This window comes from Sciurus carolinensis, chromosome 2 (assembly GCF_902686445.1).
Source record: "Sciurus carolinensis chromosome 2, mSciCar1.2, whole genome shotgun sequence".
NCBI classification, from domain to species: domain Eukaryota; kingdom Metazoa; phylum Chordata; class Mammalia; order Rodentia; family Sciuridae; genus Sciurus; species Sciurus carolinensis.
Genome location: NC_062214.1, coordinates 161,579,869 through 161,597,257, shown reverse-complemented (window position 1 = coordinate 161,597,257; position 17,389 = coordinate 161,579,869). Strand labels below are relative to the sequence as shown.

General features: G+C 38.0%; 1 protein-coding gene across 3 annotated transcripts in view; it reads right to left on the bottom strand.

Moving 5' to 3' along the window:
- Syt16 (synaptotagmin 16) overlaps positions 1-17,389 on the bottom strand; it is a 255,577-nt gene that overhangs the window by 27,212 nt on the left and 210,976 nt on the right. For 2 of the 3 annotated variants that reach the window (XM_047540402.1, XM_047540401.1), the window contains 2 exons: positions 6,773-6,985; positions 1,728-1,975 (listed from right to left, as the gene is read on the bottom strand). In XM_047540402.1, the coding sequence (XP_047396358.1) occupies positions 1,728-1,975; positions 6,773-6,985 (461 nt within the window). The remainder of the gene's footprint in view (positions 1-1,727; positions 1,976-6,772; positions 6,986-17,389) is intronic. The other variant, XM_047540403.1, reaches the window with a different exon arrangement.

The window sequence follows — 17,389 nt, the reverse complement described above, 5'->3', positions numbered from 1 at the left end:
CATCTATGTGGCCAAAGTAAACAGACCCACAACACGTTCCCCATGCCAGATACATGGGGGGAAGATGGGGTTCTTAACGCAGCTAAGAGGCCGATAAATCAATTCTTAAAAGGCAAGCTAAGCCTGCAGAGCGGGCAGTTACGGGAACTGCCTCTGAGCTAGATTTGAAGTTCTACTGTAGGAGCACCAAATTGCAGTTTTTGTCTCGAAATAGATAGGAGGTCGAATGGAGCACTCAGAGACATCTGGGTATTTTGGGAGTCTGAGAACATTTAGTACCCTCAACGCGTCTCCTCTTCAGCCTCCTGGAGGCAGGTCAGTGGGAGGTTACGTGGAGAACGTGATTTCAAGCTTGATGGCACAGTTACCAAGCAGAGTACCAACAGCAAGGTAAAGAGTTCTGTTTTGTTTTTGTGGTGAGGGAGCCAAAATGAATATCTTTAAGTATTATTGTGTGGGATTTGATCACACTCTTTCTTTCTTCTTTTTAATGAAGCTGATGAGATTAATGGCCTTAGGTACCTCTAGAGCAAGGACTGCTTTTAACAAGCTGTACAAACCATGTATCTGAGTTACCACTTCTGGTCTTCAGCAGAAACACCAACAGAGGTCAGAGGCATGTAAACCTGCACACACCTCCTTACATGCTCAATACGCTCCCCAGCACGTCTGCTGTACAGCTTTGCTACAAGATTTTCTGTAAGTTTTCTTCTGTGTTTCCTTGAGCAATTAGTGTGTGTGTGGCTGTACAAATAAGAGATTAATCCTGTTTATTTTCTCAGACCGATACTAATAAAATCCATCCACCCTTCTCTTTCTCTATCTTCACAGCTTCAAGTTTTACATAATTATATGACCTAGTTCGTCAAAATCAATTTCAAATTAGGTATTAAATACCGCTTTTTAATACCTTCCAATGTCATGGAATCATTATTGGAGTGATCTAGCTAATGAAGAATAACTGATAATGTCTAAAAGATAAAACCATGTTTATAAAATCCTTCTTATGGCACCTAGGGTGTAGTAACTGGCATCTCAATAAGTGGCAGCTATTGCCATCATTCCCTCTAGTCACATCTCTGGATGTTTAGGCATATTAGGGATCAGATCTAATTGAAAAATAAATTCAGAAGAAGCCTCTTTTCATCAGAGATTTATTCAAAGGCTAGAGGGTCATTATAGATTACTGTCATTTCCTAGACTTCCAATTCAGTTAAAAGCTAACGAATATACTAACACATACAGCAAGATCCTCATCATAATATCATGCATAATTTCATTTGGAGGGCCACTTTATTTTAGTTAAATTCTCAAATAATTTCCATTTCAAATGATCACAACTAAAGATTTTGGGTATGCAACCAGGAAGGAAATAAACCAACCTCTCCAAAGAACTAAAAATTTCTTTGTATAAAAATAAGTAAGGATCATTTTATTACTATTCTTCTTCCTTTTTTATCCAGCATTCTTTTCTTTCCATTTGAAACACATTTACTTGTGATTCTTTTATTCATGTGCTAAGGGGCTTTGGTTATCTCAACAAAAAAAAAAAAATTTTTTTAGAAAAGGGTAATTTAGGTCTTTGTTTTTCAAGGCAGTGCTTTCTTTCTGGAAAAATTTGGTGAAGGGAGGGTAAGGAGAATGAAATGAAGAAAGAAGGAGATGGGGGAGAGAAACCCAAAGAACATACAACTGTTAAATCAATGAATGGAAAACAAATAACTCACCTCTGGACTCCATACAGAGGAGCTGTCAGTGGCATAGGAATCTTCAAACCCCCGGTTATTAAAATCTGTTTCCATCTCCAAGCTGCCCTCTGTGGACTGACGGCTGAGGCTTCGAACCACACTGGTCTCTTGGTGAGAGGTGCCATGGTGTCTGGTGTCACCTTGCTCACATGGGGACCGTGAAGTGGTGGCATGATCTTTGTAAGACAGAATCTCAGAGTAACTCAGTTGGCTGGTTCCATCCAAATCTAAATTTGCAATGAGAAAACTATCTCAAATGCATTGTTTTTCATACCTAGAGAAATTGAGCAATTGCAACCACAATAATCAAGGCCACAAAAACAAAATGCATGCCTACAGAAACACAATTTCACCCATGCAGTGGATTAATTTGGTCCATACCAAAAAAACCGCCATTGGCTCTTTATATGAGGTACAGGTAGATTTGATACTTCCTAATAATATGAGTATGAGGACGGGTATTTAGCCAGGTGTAGTGGCACCCACTTGTAATCACAGCTACTCCAGGGGCTGAGGCAGGAGTATCACATTCAAGGCCAGTCTAAGCAACTTAACAAAACCTTGTCTCATAATAAAAATAAAAAGGGCTGGGGTGTAGCTCAGTGGTAAAGTGTTCCTGGGTTCAATCCCTAGTAACACACACAGACAACACACACACACATACAATATTTATATTAAAGGGATAAATTAAACACATAAGCATTTTGTTGGAGCTAAAAACACAAGACTTCAAGAATGGCTCTAGAAAGCAAAAATGTTAATCTAACATGGAGATTGTGTTAGATCACAGAGTCAAGATCAGGGAGATCATGACTGTACCATTGTTCTTCCATATTCACTAGAGTTTTCTGTGGTTTTCCCAGGTGTGAAGTTCTCTGCATGACCCTGGAAAGAAAACTGGCCTTGGATTCTGACAATCTGCCTTAAGAACTTGAATAACACTCAAATTCTTTAAACCTCCATTTCCTTACTAAAAAAAAATATATAAAAGCCATCAAAGGGTCATTGTAGACACATGAAACTATATCTGTCTGGCTGCCAATAGGCCCTCCATAAATATTAGTCTTGCTTACCTGACTGTCCCCAGCAGGCTTCATCCAACCCAGTTTCCACTGTGGTCCTCAAACCCTCCTTCCTGCTTGTCCATCCAAGACCCCAACAACTCATGAACCATCCTGACTCCTTCAGGCTCAGTGGTATTCTCTGACCTTAGTTTTTCACTTTCTCTCTCCCTTGTCTCTTTCTCTCCTCCTCTTTCCCTGTTCCTTCTCCAAACCCTATCCATTCATTTCTCTCCCTCAACATCTAGAATGCCCTCAGATGGTTAAAAAAAAACCAAACCTGACAGGGTCTTCCTAAGCAACACAACAGCTTTCACCCTGGTTTACACACTCATATACACAAGTAGCTAAGATGTCTTATCTCTTTGGTCTCTAATCCCTTACAGTAGTCCCCATCCCTGGTTAAGAGCAAATTAGAGATACAGATAGGACAGTGGGTGGGATGCAGAGGAAACTCATGGACTCAGCTCCTACACACACACTGCCAGCAGCACTGGTTTCCCATGTTAGCCTTACAACCTCAGGTGGAACAGAAGCACCTTGAAGGTGCAAAGCCACATGCTTCACTGCCCCATCCTTATCTCATTAGGTTCTCATTAAACCTTCAAATGACTCTGAAGTCTAGGCAGGGAACAAATATTTGAAACGGCCAGGTGTGCAGCAACATGGAGAGTCAGTGACAGAAGAGTATATGACCTAGATATACCAAGAAACCAAACTTTAAAAAATACAATGTTGCTCTATGCAGAATACATAAAAATACCTTCAGACAAATGAGGGCCTGAGGGTCCAACCTCAGACTACTGATTTGGGTTTTGTAAAACCATTGCAGGCCATTGAGAATATTCCCTATCTGCCTTGTTATTTTTAATTGTTCAGTTCAGGCCCCTTGGAAACATTTTCATAGGGTACTACAAAAACGCCACATTCACACTTTCAGTTATTTGGCAAACACACTTTTAAAAGGTCACAGATAATGACATAACAAGGGAAATTCCACATGCAAAAAACCTACAACATAAAGCAGAATTTTCTTCTAAGTCTCTAATTAGCACCTCCAATCCTCACATACATGAACAGTAAAATGTCATATTAAACAGTAGGTCATCTATCAATGTGTGTAGCACCCAGCAGGATATATGCACAAAATCTAGCTTTGCCAAGAAATTACTCCCATAAAATTGTCTCATGACTTTAACTCCTATAGTGATAATACTTAGATCGCTAATGAGGGAATTTTCAACAGCTACATTAAAGCCTTAAAACATTATTCATAACTGAAAAAAAAAAACCAGAACGACGATATTAATGGCACAAACCATTTTCTATGGCAGACAAGCAAGAAGTGAATCAGAAAACCAAATCTGGGCTCAAGTGAAGTTGCAAGGAGGTGGAATGGGAAAGGTGATTCATCTTTCCATAAAGCAGACTTCCCTTCCTTTAAATTAAGAAGTAACTGCATTGTTGTCAGAGAAATATATCCCGGCTTCTTAGAAATTATAGGATAATAATTATGTCACATCAATTCTATTTATTTGACCAGAAAATTCTTCAACCTGTTTAGTTTATAATCCATTTTGGTGGAATAAAACCCTATTATCCAACTACTTTCTCTTGTACTCCCGACACCTCTCTCCCATCACCAGCCCTGTGTGAAGACTCTGCTTAACCATCTTGGTGGTCAGTTCTATGTGCCATCTCAGCAAGGCTATAGCAGCCAACTGTTCAATCAAACACCAATCTAGGTATTGATGGGAAAGTATTTTGTAGGTGTGACTAAATCAGATGACTTTAAGGAGATCAGTCTATATAATCAGTCAGTTGCAAACCTGTAAGAGAACTACAGCATCCCTAAAGTAGAAATTCTAAGAACTGCAGCTTCAACTCACATCTGAGAGTCTGAGCCTGCCTTCCTGACTATCTGCCTGCCCTTTGCATTTCGGAGCTGTGTATTTCTGCCACCTAGCTAGCCCCCATGATCACATAAGCCAAATTGCAGTAATAATTTTCTTGAAATACACATATCTATATACACAGACACACATGTGTGTGAGTATAGGTACCTGTATGTATGTACATGTGTATGTATTCCTACTGATTTTATTTGTCTGGTTGGACCATGATTGATACATTCATCCCAAACAAAAATGAGATTCTGGGGATAAATGAGCTGTTTTTGATGAAACCAGGAAGATATTTTCTAGCTTTTATAAAACATTCTCGGAATCAACTATTTTTAACTGGAAAAAGTAAGGTTACTGCTCAAAAATAAAAGCAAAAACACAGTAATTGGACTATTATCCTATAGCCCACCTTTCATGCCTAAAGACCTCACACTCAGCCTCTGAATCAAACCACTGAGACCAAATCCTCCTGGCATCAGGAATGTACTGACAAGCCATATGCAATAACCCTAAATCAGATGCAGAGGACAAGAGAGAACTTGTCTGGAGTGTGGTGCTAATAACCTCACCACTGAGTCTAGAATGATCTCACTTAAGATGAAACGTAAGACAATCTACCTACTCTATGGCTCACTCATGGTTCAGATTTTACTTGAAGTTGGACCTTAATCACACTGTTCAACACTTTTGAAAGCATTTTTTTTTTAATGTGAAAATGTTTGTTCATAATTAAACATGATCTTAGAAAACATGTCTATGGTAGAATAAAATAGTTAAATACATAGACAACAAGCAAAAAAAAAAGTAGATTCTTTTTGGGATGCATTTTTAATATTTTCATTATACCTTATCACTGAAATAAATCTATTGATATAAAGATGAGCAAAAAGAAATGTCAAGAAAAAAAGCAAGCAACAAAACCCACATTAATGTTTCCACGGCATCTGATGATCTCAAATATGGTCTGTAGCAATCCCTATGAAAATCCTGCTGATTTTCTTCAAAATTAACAGGCAATTTATTCAGTGTGGTGGAATTTTTCCTCTCTCTCCAGGTGAGAAAAATTTACCATTTCTATCACTATCTTCAAAGTGTTCAGAACTACTAATAGTGACCAGAGACAAGTTATTGCTAATTCCAGGAAGAAAGGGGTTCGGTGGTTGTCACGACTCTCAGAACATTGGCCATTTGTGTAAATCAGAACCCAGACACTTGGGCTTCTGGGAAATGGAGCCATTAGCTTTAGAATTAAACAAGCGACTCCCGGGGAACCAACCGCTATTAACTTTCATTAGCTAACATTTGCCCTCTCCACGGAGAAAAAGGAATGCTCTGATGTAACAGAAGAGAAAGAGAAAAACCAAGGGGGGTTGGGGAGGGACGGTGAGGAAATGACAGAGGTCAGGAGCCGTTCCTATTGTGGTTTGGTTACATCGGGCCTATATTTATTAACTTACCTTGGGCTCAAAAGAAGAGCGATGCAATGTTAGCTGGTATTTGTCAATAAGTCAAACTACATGATAGGTAGCAAGTTTTTCCTGCTGAAAGATAACATGGTTCTATTTGTTAATTCTACTTTTTCCTCCTGCCTTGTTCTTTGTTGGCCTGTCCTGTCTTCACTGCCAAATCAAAATCTCTTCTCTTTTATCTTCTTTCAATTTCTGAGCCCTCATTTTTCTCCTTCTATTGTGAAAATGAGGAAGATGTACCCTGACATGCCCATTGGTTTCAACATACACCCGAAAGGAAAGATAAAAAAGAGGAGAGAACTCAGATTACTGAAGCCAGGCCATGAAGGTGCATGGTGGGGTGGTCTCTCTAGATATGTACTAAATACACTTCCTGTCTCAGTGGTGCTCTAGGCATAAGAATATCAGAAAGATGCCTCACCTTTGCTCAGGAAAGCACTAAGAAATATCACCTTGTTCTTTTTTGCTTCCTTATCATTTTCTTTTCCTCTCTGGATTCTTAGACACAGAATATAGTATTTAAATGACTCAGAAATATTACCATTGTCCATCACTGTCTAGATAAAGGAAAAACGAGATGCAAAGGATACCTTTGCAGGCAGACACTCCAGGGCTGTCTTCCTCACAGGTAGGGAGCAAATGGCCACACTTGGGTTTCTGCTCCAATTCCTGCTGTTTTCCTTTCTCAGAAGCTCTTGAACGGAAACTCTGGGACCGAGATACAGAAATCTCAAATTGTTTGATCACGTCCTCGTCACTGTCAGAAGATGTGGATGGTTCTTCATCATCCCCAATACTGTTAACTGGGAGCAAACAAGAGACATGAGTCTGGGTGGCCTCTGTGGTCCAACACAGAGAGACTGTCTGGGAAACTGCAGAAGAGTATGTACGGTTAGTCTGGATCAAGCAGATTCAAACTGAACAGGAAGGATCTGAAGCACTTCCGAAACAGAAATTTGAGTCCAAAGGAATGAAACAGACATGGCTAGAACCCAGGAGAAGCCATTGGGACACTTGTATACAACATCATGAGCCCTGGGGTTGATCCAGGCAGCCCTGCGGGTTGGTTAAGTCGCTTACAGGTACCCACAGCTGGGAACAGGGCCTACACAAGCGCATCTGCCTGATGTGCAGTGCTGTGGGAAACTCATTCTTCATATCATCACATGTATTAAAACACACAGAGCCAAGCTCCACTTTGGAGAAGAGATATTTGCAACTAAAATTTTCCAAGAGCTTCTGAGTTTTGAAAAGAGACTCATTCTCATTGTGTGTCTATTTGAACTCATTTATACTACCAGTGTTCTAAATCTCTCTCAGCATCAACAACCCAACCCAAATACCCTTTGAATTTTTAGAAAGTAAATTTTATCAACTATATTTGAGGTTTACATGATGATACAGGATACATATAGATAGCAAAATGGTTGCGATAGTGAGGCAAATTAACATTTCTCACAGAGACACTTCCTTGTGTGTGACAAGAGGAGCTAAAATCTACTTATTTAACAAAAATCCCTAATACAATACAGCTTCATTAAGAGTCTTCATGTCGTACATCAGATCCATAAACTGTCTATTCTACACATCTGCTACTTTGAATTCTTTGATCTACATCTCCCTATCCCTGCCCCGCCCCACCCCACCCTTGGGGTCATTGTTTTATCGTAAGTTTCTTTAAATTTGACATTTTTTGAAAAAACAAATTCCATATGTAAGTTGGATTTTATAATACTTTTCTTTCTGGGTCTAGCTTACTGGCTTAGCATGATGCCCTTTAGGTCCACTCATTTTGTGACCAATGGTAGGATCTCATTTTTAAGGTTGAATAATATTCTGTGGTGTGTGTGTGTGTGTGTGTGTGTGGTGTGTGAATGTGTATACATACTTATACATACATGCCATGTATATGTGTGTATATATATTTAATTTATTCATTCCACCCACCTATAGACACAGGCCATGTCCGTATCTAAGCTACTATGGTTATTATGGTCAAGGGACATGGCAATGCAGATATCCTTAGAAGATGGCAATTTTCTCTCTTCTGGGAAGCTTTCAGAAGAGGGATTGCTAGATCATATATTAGCTCTGGTTTTAATTTCTTTAAGCGCTGCACATTGTTTTCCTCAGTGGCTGCACCAATCTGCATCCCCACCAACAGCGTATTAGGATTTCTTTTTCTTGTTACCTTGTCTTTTGGATCCTAGTCATGCTAATGAAAAGCCCTTTGGATTATTTGTACACTTCACCCACCCCGGCATCCTCGCCCCTTTCAGATGTCCTTTCCCTCGACTTTGGCTCCCTCTGCCTCCCCCAGATGTTCACATGGCTGGATCCTTCATGTCCCAGTCCTAGCTTGGCTGTCACTTCATCCTAGAGGCTTCCCAACCATCCTCCCTAACACTACTTCCATGAAAATAAAGGGTATCATCTGTTTGGTTAACTGATGTCTCCCCGTTATGTAAAACAATGCCTGCTGCGCAGTAAGTGCTTAGTAAACACTTAGTAAACACTTGCTAAATATTAAATAAACTGGTAAAAACTCAGTTTTGTCCCAAGACTAAGCACCCATGTACAAATTCACATGCTGTTCCCTCTGCCTGGGATACTTTTCTCCATCCTCCCATCTAGACTGACCAAGAATATAACTTATCACTCAAGTTTCAGCCTAGGTGTCACTTCTTTCCAGAACACCCTTCCTTGACCTCTTAAACCAAGTTAAGGGCTCCTTTCATGTGCTGTAAAATATTTCTCTCTTCTCCCTTGCAAATGCTTCGTCCTACACTGTGGGTTTTTTTTTTTTTTTTTTTTTTTTTTTACTTGTTCTAATTAGTTATACATGATAGTAGAATGCATTTATGCATTTTGGTAAACCATACATAAAAGGAGTATAATTTCTCATTTTTCTGATTGAACATATTGTAGGATCACATTGGTCATGCAGTCACATATGTACATGAGGCAATAATGTCTGCTTCACTGTCCCATCCTTCCTACCCCCTGCCCCTTCCCCTCCCTTCACTCCCCTCTACCTAATCTATAGTAACTCTATTCTTCCCCAGCACCCTGCCCCAGCCCCTGATTGTGAGTTAGCATCTGCATATCAGAGAAAACATTCAGCCTTTGGTTTTTTGGGTTTGGCTTATTTCACCTAGCATAATATTCTCAACTCCATCCATTTACTAGCAAATGTCATAATTTCATCTAACTTCTAATTGCCCTACCATCTTGTGTACACCACAAAGATAAGGGGTTCATCAAAGTTCCCACCCACGCATGTAGCCCTATCTCTGTACCAGGCACATCACAGATTGCTCATTAAGTATTTGCTGACTATGAATGGAAACGGTAAACAATGAAGATTAATTTTAACCCCTAATTGCAGATCAGTCCTGAGGATCATTTCTGAATCAGAGACTAAGAAGGAAAAAAAAATACCATATTTTTTAGTGAGAGAAACTACTGTGAAACACCTGGTCAAAACATTTATTTTCTGGCTTGGTTAAGAGTTGACATTGCTGAAATTCTTTGGAAGAACAGTAATAATAATAAACATTTACTGAGTGCTTTTTATGTGCCCACGACTAAGTGTCATGTACATATTTAATCCACACAAAATCTGTATTATTATTATTTCCATTTTTCAAGTAAGAAAACATAGGTGGAGGAAAAAAAATTAATGGAGACCATACTACCAAAAACTGGGAGAAACAAGAATTGAATCAAAGCAGCCTATCTCCAAAGCCACTAAGATGAAAAACCAGAGATCATGGGAAGAACTCTCACACTGCATATTCATTTTAAATAGCTGCTGTGGCTAAGTCCTTTAACCTCTTTAGCCCTGTTTCCTTATTTTTGGATCACTCCCCAGGTCTTTTCTAGCACCAAATTCTCTGACTTCAAAGTTTCTGCCTCATAGGCATCAATATTCTCAGTTGAGCATCTGGTCCATGATTATGAGAACCTGACATTTTCATCTCACTTAATTTTACTGGCTGTGTCCATTCCATGGTAGGACCTGAAAAACTAAGCATCAAAAGGAACTAAGTCAAAATGGCAATTATCAAGAATACAAGAAGCAATAAACGTTGGCAAGGGTGTAGGGAAAAAGGTACACTCATACATTACTGGTGGGACTGCAAATTGGTGCAATCACTCTGGAAAGCAGTATGGAGATTCCTCAGAAAACTTGAAACGGAACCACCATTTGATCCAGCTATCCCACTCCTTGGCCTACACCCAAAGGACTTAAAATCAGCATACTACAGTGACACAGCCACATTAATGTTTACAGCAGCTCAACTCACAATAGCTAAACTATGGAACCAAACTGGGTGCTCTTCGACAGATGAATGGATAAAGAAAATGTGGTATACATATACAATGGAATATTACTCAGTCGTGAAGAAGAATGAAATTATGGCATTTACCAGTATATGGATGGAACTGGAGAATATCATGCTAAGTGAAATAAGTCAATCCCAAAAAACCAAATGTTTTCTCTGATATGTGGATGCGAACTCACAATGGTTGAGGGCAGGGTAGGGAAGATTAGAAGTACTTTGATTAGAAGGGAAGGGAGGGGAACAGAGATAGGAAAGATAGAATAAATTGGACATTACTGTCCTACGTATATATATGATTACATGACCATATATATATAAAAGAATGAGAAGTTATACTCCATTTATGTATATGTCAAATTACATTCTGCTATCATGTAAAACTAATAAGAATAAAAAATACAAAAAGTAAAAAGTAATGCTCTTAAAGCAAAGAGATTCAAGAAGTGAACTTAAGTTTTTAGTGTATTTTTGTGTAGTTTGATAACAGAAATGAGTTAAAAATGAAATTCTGTACAAATAAAGGATGGTATACTCTTTTGAGAAAAAAAGGAACTAGATTTCTCAGTAATATTCTAATACATAAATATTACCCCATCAGAAAACCATCACAATTAGCAGTCTCCTCATGCTTGTGTGCAAGGTATAGTACTCTGGTATGAGAAGGACCATAACTTACAGCAGGGATCCAAAAACCAAGAGGAATAAAATTAAACTTCTTCCCCCTTTAAAGCACAGAACCAGTTAAGCACCTGGAATTAGGTGGATACATGCACGTGGGTGGGGGCTAATTGGATTAGACATCCATTGGAGCTCTTTCCAACATTGAAACTCCATTCTATTTGTACTATTAGGTCAGTTTTTACATTAAGTTGGCATAAGTCATCCATTTCATATAGGTAAGCCAATGCCTGGATATTTTCCCATCTATAAAATTAATTAATTTAATGGTCCTTGACTTTTTTTTCTTCCAGTGACCAGTGATCATTCACAGAACAAAGGTGAGTCTCCTCAGCTGATGTATGGTCATTCAGTAACTGAAAAAATTGTCATATACTCAACAGATACACCAGGTATCTTCTTGGCACTTTGCATGTCTAATCTCATTTAGTCACCACAGCCACCCACAAACTAAAAATTATTCCCATTGTACAGAGAGCATAGAGACACACAGAAGGGATAAGTACCTTTCCATAAGGAAGTAAAGTTAGGAAAGTAACAAAGCTTGAACTTGAACATAGAATATATATCCTTAACAACTACACTTATCACCAAATGTCTTTGTACCAGGAAACTGAGCCACCTCTAGCTTAATCTTTATGGTGAGGTGAGAGGGAGCTTTGCCACTTACCCTGAAATCTTCTAGGAGGTTGCTCCCTTTGTAATGGATGAAAGAAGAAAAGGGCAGTGGAGAGCAGTCAGTGCATATGATGTGAATGTATATGGGCAGGCTGCAGAGTAACTGGACTGCTGCTCCTCGTGGGATTACATATACAGCTGTGCATGCTATTCTAAGCCTACTGCCCGAGGACCTCAGAGAATTCTCAGTCTAAAAAAGGAATCTTCAATCTATTCCAAATGCCAATGAGCAGCAATAGTAAGCATCATAGTTAATAGAAGCAATCTCTTATATGGCATTTATCGTGTGTTAGGAATTATTGTAGAACTTAACGCATGTTCATTTATTTATTGCACACAATAAACTGAAATAAGTACTGCCAGAATACCCATTCTAAGGACGGAAAAACAGGCACAGTGAAGTTAATAATTTGCCACAGTCATAATAGTTCATAAGTAGTGGACCAGGATTTAATCCCAAGCTGTCTTACTCCAAAGTCCTTGCTTTCTCGAGGCAAAACTTCTTAAACCCTGGACAAAACTGATAAAAATTGTGTTTTATCACTAAGAAAATAAAAGTCACATAGGTTGGACTGCAAAGGTTTTCCATGAGCATCTATTCCCTAATTTTCACAGAGAAACCAAAGTCCAAATAGGTATAGACTTTTTCCCACAGTCATATCAAGCCAGGACCAATTCCAGAGCTTCAATGTTCCAAGTTGATGGTGTTGCTATATAATTTTCCAGCCTTTCATTCTAATGGTTTTGGGTTATTTCTTTTTCTAAATCAATTTTGGCTCATCTATTTTAATCTATTGTAATGCAACTGTGTCAACAACTAAATAGCTTATCTGCATTTCATGCATCTTAACCTTTGAAAAATTACAAAGTCTCATTTAAATTGTGGCACTTATTTCAAAATCAGATAGTATTTTGTGAAGTACCACGTGTATACCAAGTTCAGATTCCTTTCAAGCTAAATACCTGGGAAATACAGTGGCAGTTTCTATTAAAATCTTCACTCCTCTAGCAATTAGCTTGCTAAGAGTACAGAAAAAAAGAACCTGCACAATTATCATGGATGTGAATATGTCAGGAAGTTGAAATGTTCATTTTACTCAATTATACAGAATTCAGAAAAATCTTAGGTATCATCTAACACCTACCACCAGAGAAGTCAGACTTCTGCAATCTTTCCAATAAATGGCTACCTAGTTTCATCCCTTTATTCACGTGCTATCAAGGTGCTACGATGAGCTTCTTGTAGAGTAAGGAGCTCATGAATTGACAGGCAGAGAAAGCTATCTGACAATGACCCACCAGTACTAAGTTCTCACTGCAATGGAAAGAGAAGGTCCCTCTCTCTAATTTTCAGGAATTCTTTTTCTAGTTTATGAAGTGGCAGAGGAAATTCTACCTTCATCTTCCATGTGTAAGAGACAAGAAGGAAGGACCTCATACAACAGCAACTGACTGTTGGATGTAGCACCAGTCAAATCCAGAGTGACTGAGAGGGTAGAATGTCGAGTCAAGTTACAAGAACGTGACCCTGGATCTTCTCCTTGATAGCCTGAGACCTAAGCAAGTTCCTTCACTTTGATAACATCAGCATCCTCATTTTTATATTCCTTACCTCTTAACATTTTTGAGAGACCTAAATGAGATAAACTAGGTACAGGCACTTAGCACCTGCTTGACATATAATATTCCCCCCAAAATTATTGTTTTTGTTGTGCACTCTTTACACAACCAGTTGGGTGTTTTTCTTTTCTTCCTTTTACCTTAAAAGAAGCAATAAAATGAGCAGGTGTTGGGCAATGCCTATTTCCGGTGTTGCTAACTCCTACGGAGCACCCCGCCTCCAGGTTTGGGCACAGGACTGTGAGGCAAGGTGAGAAATACAACCACATTATCAGTTTCATCTTCTACAGTCCCAGCCCTTGTTTCTTCTGCCATTCTGCTGCTATTTTACAGAGGGGAGAAAGAATTGATACACAATCACTGCAGTTCCAGGCTTATTAATTCCTTCCCACCCACACAAGTGGGATCAGGTAGAGGCAAACTGCTCACATCTTACAGACTGAGTGGCAACCAGCGGGGCTGGGCCATGCTTGGCAGTGCAGGACCTGGCTGCCACTTCTAACTACAATTGCAAGAAATCTCTCCAGTATCAGATTTCTCAAACACCCATGGCCAATATCTTCCCACAATGGCTGAATAGGACAGAAACAAGGACAAGAAACTGGTTAAAGTGAAAAGGCAAAAGGGAGGTCAGAGGTGACAACTGTCTCTTTGAGATTCCTAAAAAACGGCCACTTTTCTAAAAGCACATTTCAGCCCTTCTTGGACCTGCGCAGGTTGAGAAAAGATTTTTATAAATCATCTAGTCTTGACTTTGTTTTTCAGACTATGCTCTATGGAGGTCAAAGTTCCTCAAATTGAACTTCAAGGATGCTCACAGCAGAAGTGGGAATGCAGATTGATGTGTTAGTTCTGCACCTTCTAAAATCAGGGATAGTTTGCTTAATAGGTTTTTTAACAGGTTTTTTTTAAAATGATTTTGCTGGGGAAAAAGTAGGAGTCTGACATTTTAAATAAGTTTGAAAAACACTAATGCAACTCTACTCTCTTATGCTACAGACTGCAAACTAAGGATGAACTTATTTAAGAGATCTACCTAAGTCAATTAGGTCACTAGTGGCAGAGGAAGGATCAGCAGCTTGTTCTCCTGTGCATACCTGTTTTGTCACCCCGAACCTTGTGTGAGATGTTTTGACAACTCCACTTCATATACGAACAAAGAAATGGCACTTGTAATAATTAAATATGAGTGAGTCATATAGAAACTCTTTCACTAAAATTAGTAACATAGAAAGCACTAGACCAAGTAAGTTACAGTACTGAGAATTTTCATTCTGCCAATGCCAGAGTAGTTCAAACTGACCTTCCCACACACTAAAAATTTTAAATTCACAACAAAAACATGTTTTCATGAACTGTCTGAAGGCATACAAAGTGAGTAAGAATACACAAAAACAGGATGAGATTTAATTTTTGAAAGAAAGCATATCTTCTGGGTAAGCACATGGCTATATGATGTTCCTGCTCAAAGTACTCCTACGTCTGGAAGGCACAGGGCGGAGAGCTCAGGCAGAACTCAGAAGCCTTATTGAGTTGAGGTGTCAGAGGACAGAATTCAAGGCAGCAGAGCAGCTGGAAATTAAGAGGTAAATCCCAAAAAGGAAGGAACCATTGAGAAGGAACCCCAAATCTCCCTATGAACTTAACCCGGACTGAAACCTGAACTAAGAATACACAGGTGAGAATCCAAGGAACTCAGAAAGTGCAAATCTGGAGGACTGAAAAAGGTGAGCAGGCATGTCAGCTGCTGCCCGCCTTAAGGAGACAGGACTTGGAGTTTGAATCTGAACAAATTAAAGAGGCAGAGCTTGATGAACACCCCAGCCTTTCCATTAAAGCTCTAGAGGGTCAATCTTAAAACTAAGAGTAAAAGGGAAACAGATCCACCCTAACCAAGTGTAAAACCAATTCTCCATAGAAGAAAGGATTAAAAATAAAAGTTATGCAAACTGTAGGCATAAGAAAGTTAGTAACATTATATGAGTATTGGATAAAGTAGAGTTTAAGACAAGGGATATTATGAGAACTAAAGAAATATGTTTTACAATAGTAAAGTGGGCAATTCCTCAAGAAGACACAAAACAGGTGCATGCACCAATTAATAGGGCTTCAAAATAAATGAAGAAAGAAATAATCAACTGAAAGGAGAAAGAAAATTCATAATAAATTTTAGAATTTTTAACACATCCTTCTCCATAGCTTAGCAACTAAAAAAATCAATAAATATATAGATTTGTGTTATAAGCCAACATACAGTCAATCATAATGATATGCACTTGAAAAGAATGTTCTGCATTTGTTGGGTACAGAATTCTATAAATGTCAAACAATATCAGTCTGTATACAACTCATGCAAAAAGTAGAACAAGAAAGAACATTTCTCAATTCATTTTATGAGGTCAGCATAATACTAATACAAACAGCTTTTGACAAAGACATTGCAAGTATACAAAATTATATACTGACATTCCTTATGATCATGCTTACAAAAAATTCTTAGTAAAATATGTAGAAATGTAATGTAATCCACTAATGCGTTTAGAGAACCATATGTTGTGATAATATAAGGTTTATCCTAGAAATGCAAGGTTAGTTTAAGATACTAAAATCAATTGATATAATTTGCCAAATCATTACAATTAAAGAGAAAACTAAATAATAATGTCTACACAAGTAGAAAAAATTGCTCAAAGAATTTAATGTAAATTTATCATGAAAACAAAACACAAACATTCAGCATACTAGGTATATTCCTCAATCTGAAATAAAAGAGTGGAATAGGGATCTATGAAAACCTTACAGCTAATACCAAATATTGGAACAACTTAGTGAATTTAGCAAAATCATTACACAAAAATCAATTCCATTTATGTATTCTAGCAACGATTTGATAATGAAAAATTTAAAACTATGTTTAGAATGGCATCAAAATGCATTCATACTTTGGAATGGATTTAACAAAAAGTATTCCAAAACACTCACATTAAAAGCAATAAAATATTACCAAGAGAAAACAGAAGATTCAATATTGTTAAGATGCTAATTTCCCCAAATTAGTCTACTGATTTAACACAATCCAAACGAAAATCCAGACAGCTCTTTGTCATATTTGACAGGTAGACTCCAAAATATGTAAGAATAATGTAAAGAAAGTGGAATAGTCAGAATCATTTCAAGAAAAAAGTGGGAAGGATAATCTACCTGATTTTAAGACTTACCACATAGCTACATTATATCAAGACAGTTTGCTATTGGCAAAGAGATTAAATAGATTCATAAATTGATGGAACAGAATAGAGTCCATAAATGGCCCCACATGAGTATGGGCAATTATTTTTACAATAGTGCCAAAGTAATCCAATGAGAGAAATAAAAATCTTTTCAAACAATGATGCTGAGCATATATATACCTATGGGGAAAAAGGAGCACCAACTCTTAACTCACATTCTGTGTGTATGTGGGTGTGCATGCGTACCTGCATGTATAAATTAATCACAAAACTAACTTTAAGTCTTTACACCATAAAACTCCTAGGGAAAAACACAAAACTAATTTTGCAATCCCAGGATATATAAAAATATGAAACAGAAAACAATTTATAAGTTGGACTTCATCAAAATTTAAAACTTTTGCTTTTTAAAAGGATATTAAGAAATGGAAAAGGCAAAGTCATTGACAGAAAATATATACACACATATCAAAGGCAAGGAAGTAAAGTACCTGAAGCCCTCAGGTACTCCTGAAAGGAATACTAAATGGTAAAACTACTTTCAAAAACTGTTTGGAAGTTCCTTAGAAATTTAAACATATGTTTGACTATAAGATAAAGTCATCCTTCTTCTAGATATTCTCCCAAGAGAAACAAAAACACAAGTCTACAC